This window comes from Geotrypetes seraphini, chromosome 2 (assembly GCF_902459505.1).
Source record: "Geotrypetes seraphini chromosome 2, aGeoSer1.1, whole genome shotgun sequence".
In the NCBI taxonomy this organism is placed as follows: Eukaryota; Metazoa; Chordata; class Amphibia; order Gymnophiona; family Dermophiidae; genus Geotrypetes; species Geotrypetes seraphini.
This window is the reverse complement of record NC_047085.1, coordinates 102682660-102706053: the sequence shown is the minus strand read 5'-3', so window position 1 is coordinate 102706053 and position 23394 is coordinate 102682660. Positions and strand designations below refer to the sequence as shown.

Below are 23394 nucleotides of genomic sequence, written 5' to 3'. Positions count from 1 at the left end.
GGTGGGGATATCTGTGTGTCACATATCCTCATTGGCCTACATTCTTTTTAGTTGTCTTAAATTTCTAATTTTTTAATTTTTTCATTAGCATGATATATCTAGAAGTTTTCATTTAAAAATATAAATAATTTCTTAATACCCTTGTTTACCAGAGCCGCTGTGCTATTCACCTTACTCAAAATTCATCAGCAAGATGGCGGCAGCGTGCCTAATCAATCTACTTATAGTACTACTACAAACAGCTGACTCCCTGCACAGCCCGAAGGAGGAGCTAAATCAATGTGGTCCACTCGACCTCAGAATTGAGGCCATTTGGAGCCACCGTATTCAACCTGTGAATCCAACCCTGCTCTTTAAAATTTAAAACTTGTTCCATGTTACCCTCCAACCCCCTCTCCACTGTCTCGATCACTCGCCATTCGATCTCTTCTACTGTATGATGTTTATACATCCAATGCTGTACCAGGGGTGCTTGCTCATTTTGGGTGACTATATGGGACTTATACTCATTTAGCCTGGTCTTCACCGCTCAATTCCTCCCGTTAGATTGGCTTTTTTGAGAGCGCGTTTTGCGCAGCATGAATTACTATTGCAGGAAAAGGATGCAGGGGTTGAGAACAAGCAGGAAGATCTTATATGCATTGTCCCATATTCTCTGGCAGTGGGACAATTCATTCAGATCATGAAGAAATATTGGGAGGTCGTGAGCCTGTATCCTCCTTTACAGCAGTGTCCAATGGTGGTATATAGTAGGGGTAGGACGCTGGGTCAAAGATTACACCATTAGTGATCCTACTTTTCCCTCTCTTGGAAACCTTTTCTGATCTAACGTTGTAACCCTTCTTCCATAACTCTTTTTGTAATCTGCTTTGAACCGAAAGGTAATGGCAGAATAGAAATCTGTAATGTAATGTAATGTAATAAGTACAGTGTCAGTAGTGATGAGGAGACTTACCTGCACACCGGGTGCAGACGGTGTCAATGGTGTAGCAAAACCATAGGTGGCAATACTTGAGTAGTTCCTAACAAAGGATATACTATTAGAGCGAAAAGCAATACCAATTGCAACACTACCGGGGTAGTATATGCAATTGTTTGCCCCTGCAGACTGGTATACTTAGGACGCACTAGTAGAGCGGTGAAGACCAGGCTAAATGAGCATAAGTCCCATATAGTCACCCAAAATGAGCAAGCACCCCTGGTACAGCATTGAATGTATAAACATCATACAATGGAAGAGATCGAATGGCGAGTGATCAAGACAGTGGGGAGGGGGTTGGAGGGTAACATGGAACAAGTTTTAAATTTTAAAGAGCAGGGTTGGATTCACAGGTTGAATACGGTGGCTCCAAATGGCCTCAATTCTGAGGTTGAGTGGACCACGTTGATTTAGCTCCTCCTTTGGGCTGTGCGGGAAGTCAGCTATTTGTAGTAGTACTATAAGTAGATTGATTAGGCACACCGCCGCCATCTTGCTGATGAATTTTGAGTAAGGTGGAGAACACAGCGGCTCTGGTAAACAAGGTATAGGTTTAAGGATAAAATAATATTTAGGAGTTGGATATGGGAATGTTTTAGATGCTAAGATACCACCCCTATTGGTGACATGATCAAGTTAGCGAAAGGAAGCTGGTCAAAGGGACCTGCAATCCTACCCTTATCCAGCTCCTTCTACAACTTTTCTTTTGCCACCTCCCCATGTTGATGGCAGGACAATGAATTCCATGAGTATTTAACTCCCCCATCTAATGGGCCCGTGTATGGAATCTTAAACCCTTCCACAAACCCCCGTTGAATCCCTGCGGCATTGTCCCTCCTGGGATAGAGCCCCAACCAATACTGCAAAGCTTCAAGCTTGATGGGTGTTGGCGCTAGCTCCCTCAATGGGACGGCCTATATGCAGTAACTATGTCCTTCGATTTCTACTCACTCAGCATTGGGATGCTGACTGCGCCCCCCCACCTTCTCCCCCACACACAGGTTATATGCATGCCAGAATCGGCAGTTGTTCCATGTGCATAAGCCATTATTGAACTGCCTACAGGTCTTTCTGAATCTTGAGTATCCAGCCTGTCTGCCACTACTCCTGTATCTGTTTGGATGCTCTCCCTTGTGGACTGACTGGGGGCCTCTGCCTGTCTCCCTGCCCCTGAAACTGCGTTAGAAATTGATCTGGTTGAAATGGTCTATGTGCTGACATCTCGTCGAGCCATAGGCCCATCACCCTGTGCTTCCACGTGATTGATCTATTCTCCGCCATACTTTTCCTAAATTTGATGTCGTAGTTCAACCAGGCCCACCCCCCATAGCGCTTGTGTGCCCTAATTATAGTATCTGAATATCTAATCAAGTAAGGACTCAAGTTAGGTTCTCTTTCCACCATTATGCTCATAAATATGTGGAAAGCCAAGATCCAGTTATTGATCGATTTGTAAATCTTTGGCCTTTTCTCCCTGTCTAGCTGAATAAAAATTTGGTTGTTCTCAATACACTGCTCCTCATCGGGCTCCCTTTGTAGCAAGGAAAATATATAGATATAATCTTTTTTCCATATTTTTTCTTTTACACATCTAGGAACACTCCCCGCTAAAGTGGACACTCCACAATTTACCTCTTCCCTATGCACCCCTGTTCTTGGGGTGGGAATAGGCCCCGTCTGATCCAAAACCCTACTAGTGGTTGCCCCTTCCCTATCCTTCTCAAAAGAAGACAATGCCTCCCGAATCATGTATACCAGGGTAGTCCTGCTGTTTGTGTGTTGGGCCTCCGTGCGAGAGGTTGTGTCCACAACCTGCCCCTCCGAGGCCTTACCCTGTGGTTGGCATGGTATTGCTTAGTGTGACCATATGGCTCCAGAATAAAGGGGACGGATTGAGACATCTGGGTTTTACTTCCATTGAAAGCAATGGAAGTAAGGAGAACAGATTGAGACATCTTGGTTGTTTTCAATGGAAGTAAAACCCGGATGTCTCAATCCGTCCCCTTTTTTCTGGAGCCATATGGTCACACTAGTATTGCTTGAATCGAAATGGACGCTGTGATGTCTCTTGAGGGAGTCGGACTGTCCACTGGAACAAGGTTGCTTCTCTCTGCTGGAGGGATCCCCATTGTGCTAGGGGGCATCCCTGTTGTGCTCGCTCCTGCCGCCATTCAACTCCTCTCCCAGCAAGTCAGAGGCCAACACACTCCCTTCCTGAATGCCTAGGAGCCTCTGGCGGATTACTTGCACGCCGTGCTGCTCCAACTGCCTCCTCATAACCGTCATTAGCTCGTCCAGTTCACGTTTCGCCTGCCTCGCTGAGGTGTTCTCACGTGTGGGCACCTTCTTGGGCCTCTTTGGCATTTTCTTCGGAGCACCCGCACCCTGTACTGCAGCTGGACTGGCTCCTGCTGCTTGCTTGCCCGCCGCAGCCTGCCTGGACATCTTTTTGCGCTGTGAAGGCATACTTCTACTACAAACAAACACACATTTGTTAATACTGAAAGAAAACAAGGAAACCCCCCTTTACCCACCGGCCACCAGGGGCTTCGCCCCGCTTCATGCCTAATTTCCCCCCAAACCCCCCCCATTCATCAGCAGCTAAGGCATCTTGGTGTTAAAAAACACAATACACTGTACATCAAGGATATAATAAAATTGGAAAGGCAGAAAAGTGAAGAACGTACACATATCCACCCACCCCACCCCGCTGCAAATGCCTGCACACATTCCTTGTAATCCACTTTGCTTTTTATTTAAATCAAGAATTGACCTGCCTGTTTGTACTATAAGCGCTACCTCATACATTCTATTTCCTTATTTAACTCGAAATTGACCCTGCCTGCTTGTCCTCCAAGTGCGGCCTCACCTCCGGCCCCCCAATACCGTGCCTAGCCACCATGTGGGCTATTCCCTCACCTCAAGACCCACATACAGGACTCCACCACCACATGGCCTGCTTCCGGTGGTGCCGCTGATCCCCCCTCCCCTCTCGTTCACTCACATCCTCATCCTCCTAAACTGCCGCTGTTTCCTTTCTCTTCTTACCTGCTCACCACATGCTTTGCACCTGCTCACCACACGCTCCCCCCGCCCGCTCGCCCTCCTTCCCCTCGTTCACTCCCATCTTTCCCCCCTAAACTGATGCTGTTACTTTCTTTTACCCGCTCACCCCACACTAATCACTCTGCGTCGCATTCTCTCCTAAATAAAAGCGGCCGCCCATAGCGAGACCCACCATTAACCGCATACTGGAGCCGGAACCCGGAACTCGCTGCCCACTGAAAAACGCTGGCTCGCTGAGCTCATCACAATGTCTCTGCTCCCTAAGGCCTGCCTGAGAGGAAACGCTGCAATGCGGCCACCTATGCCTGATGCTTAGCTGTAAAGAGGCTTGGGATGGAGCTCGCCTACTCAGCATGCTTCCCCAAAGGCCCGCCTCCCCCATGCCTCATTGGCCTACACCCCCCCACCCCGGTACTGTCCTTTGAGCCTGCCTCCTTCCCCCATCCCTCTTTCCTTTCCCCATGTTGGCATGGCCTCAGCCATTTTGTCGCCACTGCACACTCCATGTGGGGGGTAGGGCGCTCTTCCTTTCCCTGCAGTTTCATCAAGTGTCCCCTGGTCTTTGTAATTTTTGACGGAGTGAAAAATTGATCCACTTGTACCGGTTCTACTCCACTCAGGATTTTGTAGACTTCAATCATATCTCCCCTCAGCCTTCTCTTTTTCAAACTGAAGAGCCTTAACCTTTTTAGTTTTTCCTCATATGAGAGGAGTTCCATCCCCTTTATCATCTTGGTCGCTCTTCTTTGAACCTTTTCTAGTGCCACTATATCTTTCTTGAGAAAAGGAGACCAGAATTGAATGCAGTACTCCAGGTGGGGGTCACACAATGGAGCGATACAGAGGCATTATAATATCTTTAGTCTTGTTAACCATACCTTTTTAAATATTTCCTAGCATCTTTTTTACTTTTTTGGTCGCCGCCACACATTGGGCAGAAGGTTTCATCGTATTTTCTACAATGACCACCTTTCATATCTATTTACTAATAATAGAGACTAAACCTAAATAAATGGATCACTTTATAACCCTAATAAAAATAATTACCAGAATTTGTCCAGCTATAAGCAAACCAAAGCTTATATCTTGATATTCTAAAAAGCTAGAGCGAGTACAGAATAACTGACCCTGACCCTGAGGAAAGATTTTGAAATGCATCGGAAAGTGACATGGTTTAAAAAAAAGTTTAACCTGTCTCTGTTAACAAATAACAAATAATAATTAAAAGATAGTAAAAGGAAAAGGTACAAAAAATTATTTATAAAATGGAGATGGGCCTTTGAAGATGTGGGATAGTGTGAGTTATGTTACCACATGGCAATCTGAGGTCCGAACAAAGTTAGATTAAAATGACCTGCAGAATATGACCTTAACTATAAGAATCCCATCATGTTGTTTTCAGTTGTGAAATTGTAACAGTGTTCTATAATAGCATCTGGGTGCCCAGATGTTGTTATAGAGTTGTCTCTTACTGCATGTTATCAGGGCACCTAAAGGAAGGCAAGTACTTAAAGAATTGCCCCCAAATGTCTGACAAAACTTCAGGGAAGGGACAGACCAAATGATTTCCAAAGGAAAAGGTACCAGTGGACCTGCTCCCAAAAAACTTTATTTGTTTATTTGTTATCCACCAGAGGGTAACAAATCTATCCAAAGGACCCAATGTTGTTCATAAAAAAAAAAATCAAATTTTTTTTGGTCCAAAAACCAATTTGATTAGAAAAGCTGAATAAAAAATATACTGTCCAGCAGAAGATAATGAATATGTTCAAGGACCCATTGTTGTTCAAATTACCTGACACATATCTGTGTGGGCAAAATTGCCTGCTTCAGGGGGGACACAATTTCTAAAACATAACACAAATATGAGATGAGCAATAAATATAAACATAGAAACATGATGGCAGATAAAGGCCAAATGGACCATTTAGTTTGCCCATCCTGCCAGTAATAATATATATATGTGAAAAATATATTTTAAAAATAGTTTTTTCTGCTGTTTGGTGCATGGCTTTTCTCCTTTTTTTGTGTATTTGGATCCCAAAATGTCTGCACATCCCTATCAAAGAGAATGTCATTTTGTTTATATTTGAAAGGTTTGTTTTTGTGTGTGTGTTATTAACAAATGTGAACTTTGAAGATGAGCAATAGCTCTATGTGTTCCTGCACATCACAATGCGCATTAAAGTTTGTTGAACGATTCATATGGCAAATAAATATTATATAAATAATCACTCCAGGTTCCACATACAATTGGCTTGTACTTATTCAAGAGGGAAAGACCTCAGTAACCTGCTCCATGCACCGAATACAAAATTCAAGCAATGGTTTCTTCAGCAGGACAAAATCACCATCATTGGTCATAAAACCCTCACAACCAACCCAAACAATTTTTTATGACAGTGTCTATAGCACCTTATTCTTTAAATCGGTAAGTGGTTGAAAAAATATATATGTAATGCACTTATCTGTTCACAAATAAGAGCCCGACGGGACCCGTTTCGCCCTCCTATTGGCTTCTTCGGGGGACTTTCTGACAGCTGAACAGAAATGAGAAAAACAAGTGCTTCAAACTCCTATACATCAATGGCACAAGCAAACAATTGTTTCTAACACTTTTTTACGAAATAGTACTCACTGCATTCAGTTTAAGAGGTTCCGTTCCATTTGTTTTGGAGTAGTAGTTAAATAAATATTATATGCCAATGATTTAAGTAAGAGGAATATTTTATTATTGTCACTATTGTTTGCACCTTTAGTTTTCCCGAGTCCTGAAAAACAGAGCTTGGCCAACGTTTAAACAAGCCAAGTCAAAGATCTCCCCACTGCACAGCAGTGACTTCTGTCCAACCAACTGTCATATCAACGTGATGGAAGTGTCATATCCAAAAACATCAACATCTCTTGGTAGTGCCTTTGGTGTTCAGTTGGACTACAAGAAACAAGCATCTCAAGACAAACAAAACAAAAATTCTGAGCAAGGTAGGACAGCTTATTCTGTTAAGTCAGTTTGATGAGGTAGGATAAGATTGGTGACTTTTTATTTTAAGTATGAAAAATAAACTTTAAATGGAAATAATAGTGAATGTGGATTTAAAAGAAAATGCTGCCAAATTTCAATCAAGGAAACAGAAGGTTACCGATACTAGCAAATCTCTATGATTATATTCTCTCTTATGAGCTGCCTAAGTTTTTTGTTAGAGAAATGTTCTAAACCAGTAGTTCTCAACCCTGTCCTGGAGAACCACCAGGCCAGTCGGGTTTCCAGAATAGTCTAAATGAATATGCATGAGAGAGCTTCATATAATGGAGGTGCCAGGTGTGCAAATCTGCTCCATGCATATTCATTAGGGCTGTCTTGAAAACCCGACTACCCTGGTGGTCCTCCAGGACAGGGTGGGAACCACTGTTCTAAACTATGCACTATGGACTGGATTCTGTAACTGGCACCTATAAAAAGATATGTGCCTAAAGTAGGCACCTATAGCATGTCAGTCACACTTAGTCACCCATTACAGAATCGCACCAAACTTAAAACAAGTGCCTATAATGTAGGCCAGGGTTTTAAAAGCCTAAATTATAGGCACCTAAGTCCTTTAAATCTGAATGTATGTAAACAGGAGCCCATTAGTTAATTATTTTTTTTTATATGTGATCCTTTACCTGATGCCTACTTTGGGACCAAAATAAAAAATATATATAGTTTTACTTTTTGGTGGGCAAATCTATGCTTAAGTTATATGTATGAGAAAATGAATGCTTACATGCTAGGCATACTAAGATATTCAAATTAGTTTGTGGTCCATTGACGCCTTTTGTAGAGTTGTTATAGTTGTCCTTTATCTTTATTTTCCGTTGTTTTGCACCCACACATCCAGGGGAGGGGTGGGAGTGGGGAGTGGGTGTTTTGGTATTATTCCTGATGGTAATGTTAGGTGGGGGGAGGGAGTTTTATTTTTGTATAGATACTGATTGATTATAAGTGCTTATTTGATTATTATTATTTGTATGTAAATTGTATTGTACTTTCTGTTGGCATTAAAAACTAAATAAAGATTTTAAAAAAATAATAATAAAATAAAGATTAAAAAAAAAAAAAAAATATATATATATATAAAGAAAATCTGCATTTGTCAATTCTGTTTAGAAATCTGTTGCTTTTTCAAAAGCTCAGAATCTGTAGGTACTTTTTCCTGCCAAACCACCTTGCAGTTATGTAATCCACTTCCCTAATCCTGACAATTGGAAATGCACTGAAGCACTTCTACACAAAAGGAGGCTAGACAGCTTTCAAATAGCCCAGTTCTGCAGGTAAAATGCCAGTTTTTCTCATCAGTGGCTTAGCAAGGGTGAGAGGTGCCTGGGGGGAGGGGTGGCGTCCCTTCCCTGCCCTCATCTCCACCCCCTCTCCTTCCCTGATCTCTCCTGCCATGCACGTGCCCCTTCCCTTCCCCCGTATGGAAGAAGAACTTCAACATGCTCTTTGCGACCCCGTCAGCTCTGACGTCACTTCCTATGCGCAGCACATCACAGAGACAATGTGGTCACGAGGAGCACGTTGAAGTTGTTGCTCATGGTGGTGAACAACTAGAGGTTTGGGGAAGGGAGGGGAGGAGTGGGAAGAGGTGGGAGGGATGGAGAGGAGGAGGGGAGCTAACGCTCGGGGAAGACTGCCCCCCCCTTTACTACGTCACTGTTTCTCATATAAATGGTTTTGAAAATTGCTGTTAATTGGTAGAGTACTTTCTTTTAGGCAGTTTCTACAGTGAAAACAGATGCAAAAGCAGGCATAAAACATACCTCTTGACTTCTCAACAAATAACTGATTAAATTAAACTAAGCTAAATGCCAAATAGTTTTCAATGTGAAACATTTCTAACAGTACTTTAGAATTGACCTATAAATAATAAAATGGTTTAGAGGTATACATAGACAGGAACAAAAACATTGTGGAGATGACGATGTCCAAAATGCAGGTCTTTATTGAAAATACAGTCAATTAATCCACATGACGAGATGTCAAGGACCCAACAATTGAAGACTAAGGACCCAACACGGTCTGTGTTTCGACAACCCAGCTATTGATGTTTTTTCAATCGCGCAGAGTTTTCTACTTGGACAAGTCCATCCCCATATTTGACCACGTTTAGGTTTTAGGATTTGATTCACGTTTTTGCATTAGGACTTTCAGGGACACCTGAGGAAGACAGGGTTGTCGAAACACGGACTGTGTTGGGTCCTTAGTCCCCATTTTTTGGGTCCTTGACATCTCGTCATGTGGATTAATTGACTGTATTTTCAATAAAGACCTGCATCTTGGACATCATTGTCTCCACAGTGTTTTTGTTCCTGTCTTGGTTGAGCTTCGGGTCTGTGGAGTATTAAGGGTCAATTTTTGTGTGTTTGGGGTATACATAGAAACGGAGCAGATAATCATTTTCACCTGAGATTCTTTTAATCACCTACAGGAAAACTGAATCCTATGATTTATATTCAGCATACCATTACCACAATGGCAGCTCCATCAGGACACTCACTGGGACAACAGGATGGCCATGGCCTGAGGTACCTTCTAAAAGAAGAGGACTTAGAAACACAAGATATATATCAGAAATTGTTGGGCAAACTGCAGACTGCCCTAAGAGAAGTGGAGATTTGTGTTTCACAAACAGATGAGTAAGTATAACTTATATGAAACTCCCATGGGAGTGGGTTTCTGACAGGACTTAGAAAGAGGTGTTTGTGAATAATGGGTTTGAAACCAGCAATTATCTATTTGTGTTAAAACTGAAGAAGGGTTTCTGTATGCCACTTATCTGACTGTAGGAGGATTGTATCCAATTTATGAAAGTTACATGACTGAGTGTGCAGAGGATGTGGATAAACTCCATATGCAAATCATGCACTGAGGGATGAACACTCAAACACTTGGATGAAATGTTATGCATTTTAAGTGGTTATCTAATGAATGGGAATAAAGCTTGTGGACTCAATTGAATGTGGGGATGTGAACTGAGCAGAGCTGAATCATAATAACAAAAGTGAATATCTACTCTCCAAAGGTTCAATGAGGGAAGAAATGGTGGGAGAGAGAGAGCCAGCATGCTGAATTAGAATCTATAATCTGTGAGTTTGCACGGCTTAGTGTCATATCTCTGAATTATACTCATTTGGGAGGTGGCGCCCTAGATGGGAAACACTGTCACTGGCTGACATACAACAGAAACTCAGGGCAGAGGACCAGCAGCCCTTGGGAGCTGGGTTTTAGGCAAGTGGCCTTTGGGAGCAGTTCAAGGCAGAAGAAAAGGGCCTGCAGAGGCACTATCAGTGTCTGAGGAACAAGAAGAGCAGAGGGCACTCCTCTAGAGGGAGCCCTGTTACTGGTGTTCACCGAGCCCTTTTGAGGGCTGGTAATCAGGACCCCAGCAGGGAGCTACCCTAGAAGTTCCTCTTGAAGGAAGGGAAGGCTATTTGAATGCAGATTGGATAAATGCTCCAACACTGCTCCGACACTCATAGAATTCCCCTGGCCTTAGGCATCTGAGCCAATCAGGGCTTTAGGCCCCTCCCCATGCATCTCAGAATGCACTGGGAAGGGGAAGGTCTGCCATTTTGGAGTGGCGGGCCTGTGAGCAGGAGGGACTGAGCATCCCTCCTACTGTCATTGTAATATAGAGGTATGGGGGAGGTTCGGGTGTCTGTGCGGTGGTTCTGGGGGTCCAGGAGGCAGGGAGTGGGCATCCCTCCTGCTGATTTTTGGTAAAGCGGGGAAGGGGAGGGGTCAGTTTTGGGGGGTCTAGGCCATGTGAGGTTCAGTTTGGAGGGGGTGTTTTGCAGTGGCTGGAGGGAGTGGGCATCTCTTGTGCTGATTTTTATTGAAGTGCAGGGAGAGGGAGTCCTGCGGGGGAGTGTCATCATCAGGGTGGGGGTCCTCAACTTTTTTTTTATGGGCTAGATACTGTGTGTGTGTTACACACACATTTGTGCCCATAGAAAAAAAAATGAAAAAAACAGGCGGACCTGTTGGTGATACAGTTACTGACAGATTAGACCTGTCGTTTTTTTGGGTCGGTATTACTGATCCGATTCTGGCATGCAATTTTAGGTCATCGATCGGATGGCTGGTTTTAATATTAATGACCTCATTTTAATAGTAATGAGGTCATTTGCATGCCAGAATTGGAGAATGTACGACTGCATGGAAAACCATGCAGTGAGCCCTTATGAGAATCAGGTCTGCAAATTTCCTCAGTCGCTAAACCAGTCAAACTGGTTTAGCAACCACTGGTACATGATCAGAGAATTTTGGGCACCTAGCATAGGGGTGGGCAACTCCGGTCCTCGAGGACTGGAATCCAGTCGGGTTTTCTGACTCCCCCAATGAATATGCATTGAAAGCAGTGCATGCAAATAGATCTCATGCATATTCATTGGGGAAATCCTGAAAACCCAACTGGATTCCGGCCCTCGAGGACCAGAGTTGCCCACCCCTGATCTAGCCCAAAGATCTAGCAGAAAGCTTCACTACTAATTTTGGCGTTCACCAAGGTTCAATTCTTTCACCCCTCTTATTTAATATCTTCCTTGCCCCTCTGATGCCCCTCTGCCAGTCTATAGGCTTCAGTGCGTTTGCCTATACAGATGACATACAACTTCTTCACCTCCTTGATCCCAATAATCATGCAGAAATCCATTCCATCAATGAAAAACACTGTCAAATTCATCACTGGCTCAATATAAATAGATTGGCACTCAATATCAATAAAACTAACGTAATGCTTTTTCCTTGTAAAGAAGAAATTAACCTCATTGATCCTATCACTTTACTCGGTACCACTCTACAAACAGTTACTTCTATCAAGATACTGGGGGTCATCTTTGATCAGAAACTATCCTTTCACAAACACATTAGCAGTGTAGTCAAATCCACATTCTTTAGGCTGAGACAAATTTGTGTGGTATCTAAATGGTTGGAGCCCAGATCTCTTAATATATTAATTCACTCTTTGGTCATATCAAGAATTGATTACTGCAATGCCTTGTTCATAGGAATCCCGCAGAAAGAAATCAGACGGTTACAGCTCATTCAAAACGCTTCAATCAAACTTATATGGAAAGCAAAGAAATTTGATCATGTTATCCCACTTCTTGAGAAATCTCATTGTCTCCCAGTAGCACATCGAATAATCTATAAGATCTGTCTTTTAACTCTTAAGTCTATTTTATATAAAACCCCGGCTTTTATTGAGCACGTCTTAATACCATATACTCTCGCTCGATCACTTAGATCTAATAACCAACACTTGGTCATCCCTTCTCTGAAATCTATTAATACCCAGAGGCAATATATTTTCTCTGTCGTTGCTCCACAATTCCCTCCCAATATATATAAGGGAAGAGCGGCTTAAAGACAAATTCAAAAGCAAGTTGAAATGCTAACTATTTTTTTTTTTTAGAACTCCATCACTATTTTAATTAATTTTCTCCAGATTTTTAGGGTTGTCTTTCCCCTATAATTTTTTCCTTACTCGTCTCCTTTACTCTCAAAATATTGTATTTATTCCCTCTTTTTCCCTTAGGGTCCGTTTTGTTTGTTGGTTGGCCTACGTTAATGAGGTCATCTCCCTATATTGAGAAATGTACTACATGTTTTTAAACCTGTTCATTGCTTTGAATTATGATTAAACGATACATTAAATTTTATTAAAACTTGAAACTTGACATCACGCACATACACGCATGAGCGTGATGTCATCACATTGATGTCCATGCAGGTACGGAAGCCCTCTAGATGCGGACTGGAGCTCAGCGAAGGAATAAGAGGTTTGTGTGGGGCTGGGGCAGAATGGAGTAAGGCTGGGTTCAGAATAGGGTAGGGATGGGGTGGAACAGGATGTAGCTGGGCAGAATGGGGTGGGGTCAAGGGTCCTCTTTTAAACAGGAAATCTGGTATCCTTACTTGTATCTTGTTTAACTGTACAAACAACTTGCCATGAATTTAGCTCCCATCTGTTTATCCCAATGAACTCTGTACCACCCATTTTGCCCCATCTAATATCTGCATTTGACCCCTCAGCTATAGGATAAACTATATTATAGAAAAGCAATACCTATATTATTTGAATGTTCTGATTTGTGCTTATTAGATGCTGCATAAGTAATGTGACCATTTATTTTTTTCATCAAAACAGGACATCTATTAATTTTCAGTCCCGCTCCCAATCCCTCCTTAGCCCCACCCCCAATTTCTTCCATTCATTTTTAATGTACACGCAATATCTTATTAATTCATAATGGTAAACAAAATTTAAAAAAACACAAAGCACACTGTACGCAGAGAAAATGTTAATTATCATTTACAAGTTTCAGGGTTTTTTCAAAGATGTCAAGGCAGATGACTTTAAAATATGCAATGTCACCTCAGTAACTACAGAAAAATAGACAAATATAGTGCAAAATATAGACAGCAGATATAAATTCTCAAAACGGACACATTTTGATCACTAAATTGAAAATCGAATCATATTTCCTACCTTTGTTGTCTGGTGATTTCATGAATCTCTGATTGCACTTCCTTCTGACTGTGCATCCAAACTTTCTTTCTTTCTTTTCCAACATTTCTTTCACAATCGAGCCCCATCCCCTTTGGGTTCAGGTCTCTCTCTCTTTTCCCTCTGTTATCCTCCCCAGATTCAGTGTCAGTTTTCCTTTGTACCTTTGTTCCAGGTCTCCCTCTTTTTCCCTCCTCTGTTATGATCTTGCATCTCCCTGTTCTTCCTAAGGGTCTCTCCCCCTCTGTCTGAACTTCCCATAGTCCGCTGCATCTGCCTCCTGTCTTTCCCCTTTGGTCCAGGCTTTTCTCTCTCTAGCCTTTCTAATCTGCTTACAACCCCCCCCCCCTTTTCTCTGCCTCTTTCTCTCCTTCCTCCCTCCCTCCTTATGTCCCCCTCACTGCCTTCCAGCCTTTGTCCCACCCCTCCCCCGAAGCCAGCCTGCCAGCCTACCTGTCTGTCTGCCTCCCTCCCTTTGAAGCCTGGCCTACCGCTGATTCTTCTACTACCCCAACTCGGTCCACCATCGCAGCCCGCTGCTGCTTCCCGCCCACCGCCGCATTAAAAACTGCAAGAAAGGAAGGTCCAGGCGCCAGACCAGAAGCATTCTCCCTGACGCCAATTCTGACCTCAGAGAGGAAGTTCCGGGCCAGTCAGGCAGCGATTGGCTGGCCCGGAACTTCCTCTCCGATGTCAGAATTGACGTCAGGGAGAAGGCTTCTGGGCCGGCGCCTGGACCTTTGTTTCTTGCAGTTGTTGCTGCAGTGGGTGGGGAAGCAGGGAGAGAGCCCATTCGCCCACGCTCGCCTGTCCCGTTGTCCCCACACACAGCTTCGGGAAGCCGTCTCTGAAAACGGGACATTTCGGTGTCCTGAAGCTGTGCGTGGGGACAACGGGACAGAGGATCTGAAAAAGGAACAGTCCCATTCAAAACAGGACATATGGTCACCTTATGTATAAGTATTAAGTCTTTTTTTATAGAATCCCATCTACATAAAGGTGCCTACCAGAGATGGATTCAGAGCAGAGTTTGGGCCTTGATTAACTTAGGTGCCAGGAGAAAACTCTGGCCTAAATGTTATAGTGCCTAAGAATTCTTAGGTACCACTAGGAGTGATTCTATAAATGGTGCCTAGTGGATAATTAACAACCATAACGAATGGCACCTAGAAGTTAGACACTGTTTATAAAATCAGGGCCTTTGTATTTAATGTGGTTTACTATAAGAGCTTGTTATGTAGTTATAAAATGTATAACCAAGCAATCTACAATTGATTGGTTTATAACCACTACACAAAATTAAATTGTACATATCAGACATATCTCATAATAACACATTTTAAAAACACACACACATTTATGCCACAGCTATTCTTAGTCATTACTTTATTTGCTATGACAAATCAATTTCTTTATAATTTACTTTCACAACCAATATTCTTTGGAAAAATTGTTTAAAAAGTGTCCATGTACCAGAACCATAGATAAATTTTCTTTAACAAAAACCCAGCTGCACTTGTGGTATATGGAAATGTCCAGGAGATGTAAGATCATGATGATTCAATTATCAATAGATGATATAGGGCGGAAGCTGTCCTACTCTACGAGAAGCAAAACAATTTTACATATGTATTTAAATACCTAACTCAGTTACCCATCATTTTATTTTTCAGTCAGAACATTAGGTACTATGTTCTGACTGCTCACACCCTGCTGGTTCTGGCTTCCACCCTCCCTGCTCTTCCTGTTCACCCTTTTCAAGCAGACCCCTTGGGCCTCCTTTTTCCCTAACTCAGTTACCCATCATTCTATAAATAAAATGATAGATAACTGAGTTAGATATTTAAATACATATGTAAAATTGTTTTGCAATTAAACTCTGGCAGCACACTAATAGCCCACTAGGGAGAAAGATAAAGGTGCGCTAGCGTTTTTAGCACGCGCAAACCACGTGCTAAACGAAAAATACTAATGCAAGCTCTATGGAGGCATTAGCGTTTAGCGCGCAGCTAAAACTGATAGCACACCTTAGTAAAAGGAGCCCAAAAAGTTGCAACCTGGTTTCCTGATAGGCCCTACATTCCTTCAGTTGCCCCATTCTTAGATCTTATTGGTTTGGCAATTTAAATATCTTTAGGTGCTCATAGATCATCTCCGCCATAGTTTTAAAAAAATGTTTTTGGGCCTTGCGACAATTCAGAAAAGTTCTTTCCTTCCTGGATGAATTTCCCGAAAGACTTTAAGCTCTAATATCTTCCCAGCTGATTACTGTCATTTGCTGGACTCCTTCTTTACCTTATAAAGTGATTGCAGTCTGTACAAGACATGACAGAGTTTTATGTCATGCTTCAAAGCAAGATTGTGTTACACTGCTATTGATGCAGCATCACTGGCTTCCCATACAGTGTAGAATTCACTATAAAATTCTTACATTAACCTACAAGGTGAGCTTTTTTTGGTGCAGTATCATTACTGTGGATTTCAATGACACTTCCTCTTTGTATGGAGCCTCCCTTTGTCAACTTTAAGGTGGCTTTAAAATGCTACTTTTCTCATTTAGCCTACCCCCAATTATTATAGATTTCAGTAGACAACTCCAGAGCAGATCACTGGCAGAGAGGCTTCAGAGGGACAAGGAAGATATTAAATAAGAGGGGTGAAAGAATTGAACCTTGGTGGACTTCAAAATTAGTAGTGAAGCTTTCTGAGATAGTATTGTTGAATGAGACTATAGAAGAGTGGTCGGTAAAGTATGAACGAAACCATGCCAAGACTTGATCTGTGATCCCGATCGCTTCAAGTCGTCTGAGAAGATCGTGATCTACAGTGTCAAATGCTGATGAAAGGTTGAGTGATATTAAAAGAATGGAATTATGGTAATCCAGTTGGTAGTGAATGACTGTTGACATGCCTATTAATGAGTGCTATGTTGAATGATGTTGTCTGAATCCTGTCTGATTAGGGTGTGGAATATTTGTCTTTTTAATAAATTCTGAGATTTGGGAAAAAACAATTTTTTCTGTCAATTTAGCCAAAAATGGGATATTGGCTATGGGCCTGTAATTTGATTTGTTATGTGAGCTGTTTTTATGATTTTTGATAATTGGCCTGATATTAGAAGTTTTCCATGAGTTGGGAAGACTACTCTGTTGCAGACTCTCTGTTACCAAGGAATGAATAAAGGGACCAAAGACTGTAAAGAAACTTTTAAGAACAGATGGAGGAATCGGTTCACCCTGTGTGCCCTTGATATTAATGTTTTGAATGTGACGTCCGATCTCCCTTAAAGTGGAGAGATTAAATCCTCAATCTCAACCTCAAATGAGCAGTACTTTACTTTCGGATCTACCCACAGCCCAGGAACTCGCAGCTTATTTTTCTCAAAAAGTTACTGACATCAGACAAAATTTGCCCAAAATAATACCACAACCTCTTAACATTGGTTTTTTCCACTCCATCCACCCCTCTGCTATATGTGCTAGGTTTATAGATTTTAGAATTGCATATAAGACTGATGAGTTTTTGATACCTTCGATTTTCTTTGTGTAATATTTCATTTTATTTTGGATTTATATAAAGTTGCATGTTCTTTGAACTTGTTCAGGTTGACGAGGATTTTACTCTATCTCCACCGTCCTTCTAGAGCTCTGAACATCCGCACTGTGCAGAGGCCCTCCAGATGTGGCCCTGAGCTCAGGGCCTTCCAAAACCTAGACAAACTGCCGACAAATATCTTCCTACTTGGGGCCATGACACCAGTAATGCTTCACGACATTCATTCCTACCAAAACACCTGGCCTTGGTCACACATGCAGAACACAGATAAACCCTATGCAAATATAGGACTACAAACTTAAAGTCCTGATATACACAAACAAAACCCTAAGATACTAGGCTCTGCGTGCAATATAACAACAGAGAAATGGAAAGAAATATATTTATTCCTGAAGTACAAAATATAGACAGCTGATGTAAATTTTGAAAGCTGACACATTTCAATCACTAAATTGAAAATAAAATATTTTTTTCTACCTTTGTTGTTTGGTGATTTTATTTTTCTATTCATCTTTTCCCAGTCTCTGGTTGCACTTCCTTCTGTCTGTGCTCTTAACTCTGTTTCCAGGGACTTCTTATCCATTTGCTGTTTTACTCTCTGTCTTCATTTTCTGTCCTATATCCATCTTTGACATTAACTTTTAACATTTAACTTTCTTCCATTTTTCTGCTTTCTCCTCAAATCTATCTACTTTTCTATGTCTTCCCTTCCCATCTATCCATGTGTACCATCTTCTCCCTCTTTCTTCTCCCCTATTCCCATCTATCCATAAACAGCATTCTTCCTTTTTTTTTTTTTTTACCATTCCCCACTCCTCCCATCCCTATGCACAATCTCCTCCCTTGCTCTCCCTTTCTCCTTCCCCACCCCTCCCATCCCTGTGCACCATGTCCTCCTTCTCTCTCCCTTTACCCTCAATCCCTGTGTACCATCTCTTCCCTCACTTTCCCTCTCTAACAATCCGACATCTGTATTCCCCATTTCTCCTTCCTATGGTCTGGGATCTTTTACCTCTCCGTTCCACAGTCTGGTATCTCTCTCCCTTCCTTCATTTCCCTTCTCCCCCTTTGTGGTCTGGCATCTCTGTCTTTCCCTTCTCCTCCCCCTGCCTTAGTCAGAAATCCCTCCCTCCCCTTTCCTTTCACTGGCCTTACCTTTCTGTTCTCCCCCTCCCTCCCACACACACACACTTCCCCCTCTAGTGATCTGACATCTCTCTCCTTCCCTTCCCCTCCTCTTTTGGTCTGGTATCTCTATCTACCCCTTTCCTTTCTTCCCTTGCAGGTCTAGGGCATCTTCCCTTTCCTCCCCATCCCCGCAGGCCAGCATCTTTCTTATTCCCCCCTCCCCCCGGGATCTGGTGCTTGCTTATTCGGCGCTGCTGTAAACTCTTGGTGCCGCCAGCAGCGTGAGTGAACAAAACAGGCTGCCTTCGGTGACCCAGAAGCTTTTGTTCTGTAGAGAGAAAGCTTCCGGGTTGCCAAAGGCAGCGTGTTAAGCTCACTCATGCTGTGAATGTCATGAAGAGTTACAGCAGCACTAGGTGAGCAAGCACAGGATCCCATAGGGATAAAGGGGTGGTGGCAGGAGGGAGTAGGCATTCCTCCTGCTCAGCATATTTCAGGAGGGGTTCAGGGACAGGAGGGAGCTTAAAATGAAATGCACTGTAAAATATGAGGGGATGCTGAAAAGTTCTCAGCCCAACCAACCAACTTCCTAAATTCTGAGCATTATTTTGCCACTGTAGCTAAAAAGAGCGTTCTTATCTCATTAAGTGCTAATTTGCAGAAATGAAATTCTGCAGTATGTTTGGACATTGTTTCAGCTCATTGATTGGACAATATCTACATCATTCTGTTCTTGGTTGGGCTGAGAACTTTACAGCACCCCTTCATAGAGTTCTGTGGCAGTCCTTAACAGTGCAAAATTGCATTACTTTGGACACTCATCCCACATATACCTCATGAAGTTCAATGTGGCTTAAAAAAGAAAAGCTGGAAATACCCAGGATCATGATAAAATATGTTTAAGCAGATTTGACTTATGCAAAACAAATTTTTAAGAAAGTTTTCAACATTTTGCAAAATAGTTTATAATGTGTTGCCTCCCTTGCAGCCTGACAGGGGATCAATAATATGACCACAGATTTGTAAACTATCTACTGATTTATGGTTACGTGTTTTTATTGTTTTACCAATTTATGTATGTAATACCATGTAAACCGTTTAGGACTTAGACGGTATAGAAATTCTTAAAATAAATGAATAAAATAATTGGGGTTAGAAAATGACGATCTAAATAATATCTTTAGAAGATTTTTTTTTTTTTTTTTTTTAAACATATTTTTATTGACAGCGAGAGAGAATACACCATAATTTCTGACTGATATGTTGATAAGATTTGACATGTAACCTGGAGCCTGTCAATGTAATATCAAGGCTACAAAAAAACAACGTAATTTAAAGATAGCCCAGGCTTCCACTGAAAGCCAGTGCAACTCAAGAGACAAAGGTGCTACACTTTCAAATTTTGATACCTTAAACAAGAGTTTGCCTCTTTTTTCTCATTTCATTTTTCTGTGGCGCTCAATAAATATTGTACAGCCTATTGACAAACATTGTAGAAATGTACCCAGCATGCTTTGTTTTATCACATTGCAGCCTCCTATCTTCAATAACATATTCTCCCAAATGTGACCGTAAAACACCTGAGTCAATAACAGCAGGTGAGAATGACAACGAAAAAGGAGAAAAGAATGGGAAGAAGGTTTGCTTTAATGTGACTGGAGAAGAGCAGGAAGATTCAGGTCATGACACGATCAGCAACAGAGACTCCTACAGGTAACTAAACTTTCCTTTGCTGTCTGTTTTTGCAGGAAAGAGTTTTGCTGGGGAAAGCAATTCAGTAGTTCTAGAAGCTTGCATTTGTAATAAATGTATGCATTCGTGAGCATGAATTTGGTTTCCTTGATCATCTATGACGTTAATGTACATATAATCACAAGTATGCATGTATACCTACAAATTTCTATACATATTCCCCAGAATTCTATAAATGATGGTAAAAATTGTGTGCAATTTTGGGGGTGTGCCCAATTTATATGTACAATTTAATTGAGTAACAAGCCAATCAGTGCCAATAATTGGTATCTAACAATTAACTATCCACCTTGGAGCTAATTGGAATCAATTAAAAGTTACGTGCATCTGGATCCTCGTAAAAATTTACTTATGACCCCCTCCCAAAGGTGGCGCAGCCATGTGAGGGTCATAGGTGTATCGAGGACATTAGGTGTAAAGATTTATGCCAGGGTTAAGTTGGTAAAAATGGTCAGACCTAAGTTGGATGCCGTTCTCAGCACCAAGTGCTATTCTGTACACATTGCCTATCTTTGAGCACTGTTTATATGAGTAGAATAACTTTGAGCAGTGTTTGTAGAATAGCACTTAGTGTGTTTTATTAGTCGGTACCAATTTTCTGGTGCCATTTATATAATAATCAACTGTGTACACACAATCTGTCTAAATAATTAATACATCCAACAATCATGAAAAAAAAAATGCTCAACAAATTGTGAAAATTTCATTTTAGAGTATAAAGCAAACTTTTTATGGCTGTACACACCTCCAGTTTGAAACTAATTTCAGTTTTACTTAATCGCCTCATTCAGTAATACCGTATAACTCTTTTGGATTCATAATATAGGAATCAATGCAGGATTTCCGATTGTTTAAAGCATTTTGTCATTCAAGGGAATCTCTGCCTGCTGCTGCTTATAGAGAGCGCTCCTGAAGGAAGTAGCATTATGTTTGTTAAGATTTTAAATAAATAAAGTTATAACTGTTGGAAATGTGAATTTAATATCGGGGTGACTGCCTTTACTTTTTCTGGAACCATTCTTCTGTAGGACTGTGTCCTGGCTCAGAGAGCAGAACGAAGTGAGTTCAGAAAGGTAATGGAGGATTTGTCTGTATGTTTCATTTTAAGTGAACATTAGTATTCCTTGGGGGCCCTTCTACTAAAATGTGTTATGCTTTGGGCTTAATGTGATATTTAATGTAGAATTTTAATGCACAGAAAGCCCAAACTAATGCTGCATCAAGAAGGGACATTCCCAGTATTTTTTTTTTTTTTTTACTGCAATTGTATGTTAATGTTCAGATTAATACATGATCTCTGCTCCTAACTAATGTAGAAGCACTTAACATCTCCTATTTAAGAAGTAGTAAGTGGTCCTGTGTTAACTCTGAGTTAGCATGCAGTAAACATAATACGAAGTTTAATGTGTGAAAACAGGCAACCTGCCATAAAACCCCTTAACATAGTCACACAGTAGCCTATTTCTGAGCATTAACCCCAGATTCCGTATTGGTTGCTGAATTTGCCATGCCAAAATTTGGGTACAGTCCTGAGATGCACATGTATCTTAATGGAATGATGAGCCAATTAATGCCAATAACTGAATGCTAGCCATTAGTTATTGGTGTTAATTGAGAGTTGTGCATGCTCCCTGCTGTGCTGTACGTTATAACGCTGCTTTCACAAAACTCATAGGGCTAGATTCACTAAGTCCACCGATCAACTTCTGACCATATAGCGACCCCTTTACAACCCGATTTCCCTCCGACCCGATTCACTAACCTCTGTCCCGATGGTCCTCCGATCCGTGCATGCAAATGAGGGGGAACGGCATTCAAATGCAGGCAGGAAGCGATTCACTGAAATAGAAAAGCAACACCGACTGGGCTGGTCGATCCAAAAATAAGCCACTGCTGAGGACCAGCTTTGCTCTTATGCTCTTTAAGAACCAGTCCTGAGAGTAGCAAGCAACAGTCCTGGTTCTTAAAGAGCATAAGAACAAAGCTAAGTACTTTAAGCTCTATGAGGTTTAAAAGTTTACAGCACTTATGCACTTTTTGAAATGGCACCTTTAAGTACTAGTACACTTTTGCGCTAGTGCACTTTCTGTTGGTCCAGAGTCTCTGAAATGAACTGTGAGGTTTAAATAGTCTGTTTTATGAATGAATTACATCAGTGGTCTCAAACTCAAACCCTTTGCAGGGCCACATTTTGGATTTGTAGGTACTTGGAGGGCCTCAGAAAAAAATAGTTAATGTCTTATTAAAGAAATTACAATTTTGCATGAGGCAAAACTCTTTATAGTTTATAAATCTTTTTTTGGGTTAAGTCTTAATAAGAATATTGTAATTTATAGCTAAAGATAGATATGATCAGGAAACTTTTATTTTATTTTTGTAATTAGGATAAACATACCGAGGGCCTCAAAATAGTACCTGGCGGGCCACATGTGGCCCCCAGGCCGCGAGTTTGAGACCACTGAATTACACAGTCCCTTTAGTATCAGACAGTATTAAAATGTATTAAATAGTAGTTTTAATGAAAATTATTGAAGAAATAAAATTTATACTTAATGTTAGAAAAAAAAAAAAAGATAGGGAGGATGGGCTCAAGCCAGTGATGTGAATGTGAGTAAGAGAAAAGAAATGTATTTCTCTTTGAAAAAAAACCCTGAATGGGTGAAAATCTAATACTCAGTATTCTGAGGCTTGTCCCCGTCTATAAATAGAGAGAAAAAAAAGAGAAAAGAAATTATATCCAGTGTCATTTTGGTGGTTTTATATATTGTATTTAATTGATAGATAAGTTTTTTCTACTTTTGCTATATTAAATAGCAACATTTATACATCTAGACTGCATATGAGTAGATGTATAGTATAAATAGCTATTTTAAAAAGCGTCTATTTGCATATGTACTGTATATCCCTGGGAAATAGAGATTTCAAGGGGGTATGGTTTGGGCGTAGATGAAAATAGGTGTGTGCTTCCCATTCCTCAATGGAAACACATGTCTATTAATGTAGATTTCCCTGTTGGTTTTTGCAGCTGCCCTGAGTGCCAGCTACTGAATAGACCTAGGGTCTAAACAAAGGGGTAAATCTAAGTCATCTTCCCCATGCCCCCAGTATACATTTTAATACCATTTCCCTTACCTCTCCCTCGACAGCATCCATACCACTCCCACCCCTGAACACCTTTAACAGCATCCATACCACCTCAATCCCCAAGCCCCCAGCATTTCAAATATTCCTTACCCTTCACCTTTGATGCCTAGTAGGAAGCAGAGGTGATCTCTGGACACTCCTGTCTCATCAGCACCCAGGTTCAAACTTGTGCCTCTAATCCTCTAGTGGTAGTCTCATGGTACTACTGCTATAAGTCTT

The 23394-nt window shown here is 41.4% G+C and overlaps 1 protein-coding gene across 3 annotated transcripts in view; it reads left to right on the top strand.

Annotated features, from left to right (window-relative positions):
* Positions 1–23394, top strand: part of PREX2 (phosphatidylinositol-3,4,5-trisphosphate dependent Rac exchange factor 2) — a 628296-nt gene that overhangs the window by 363646 nt on the left and 241256 nt on the right. For 2 of the 3 annotated variants that reach the window (XM_033933976.1, XM_033933978.1), the window contains 4 exons: positions 6805–7027; positions 9514–9721; positions 19813–19992; positions 21060–21104. In XM_033933976.1, the coding sequence (XP_033789867.1) occupies positions 6805–7027; positions 9514–9721; positions 19813–19992; positions 21060–21104 (656 nt within the window). The remainder of the gene's footprint in view (positions 1–6804; positions 7028–9513; positions 9722–19812; positions 19993–21059; positions 21105–23394) is intronic. The other variant, XM_033933977.1, reaches the window with a different exon arrangement.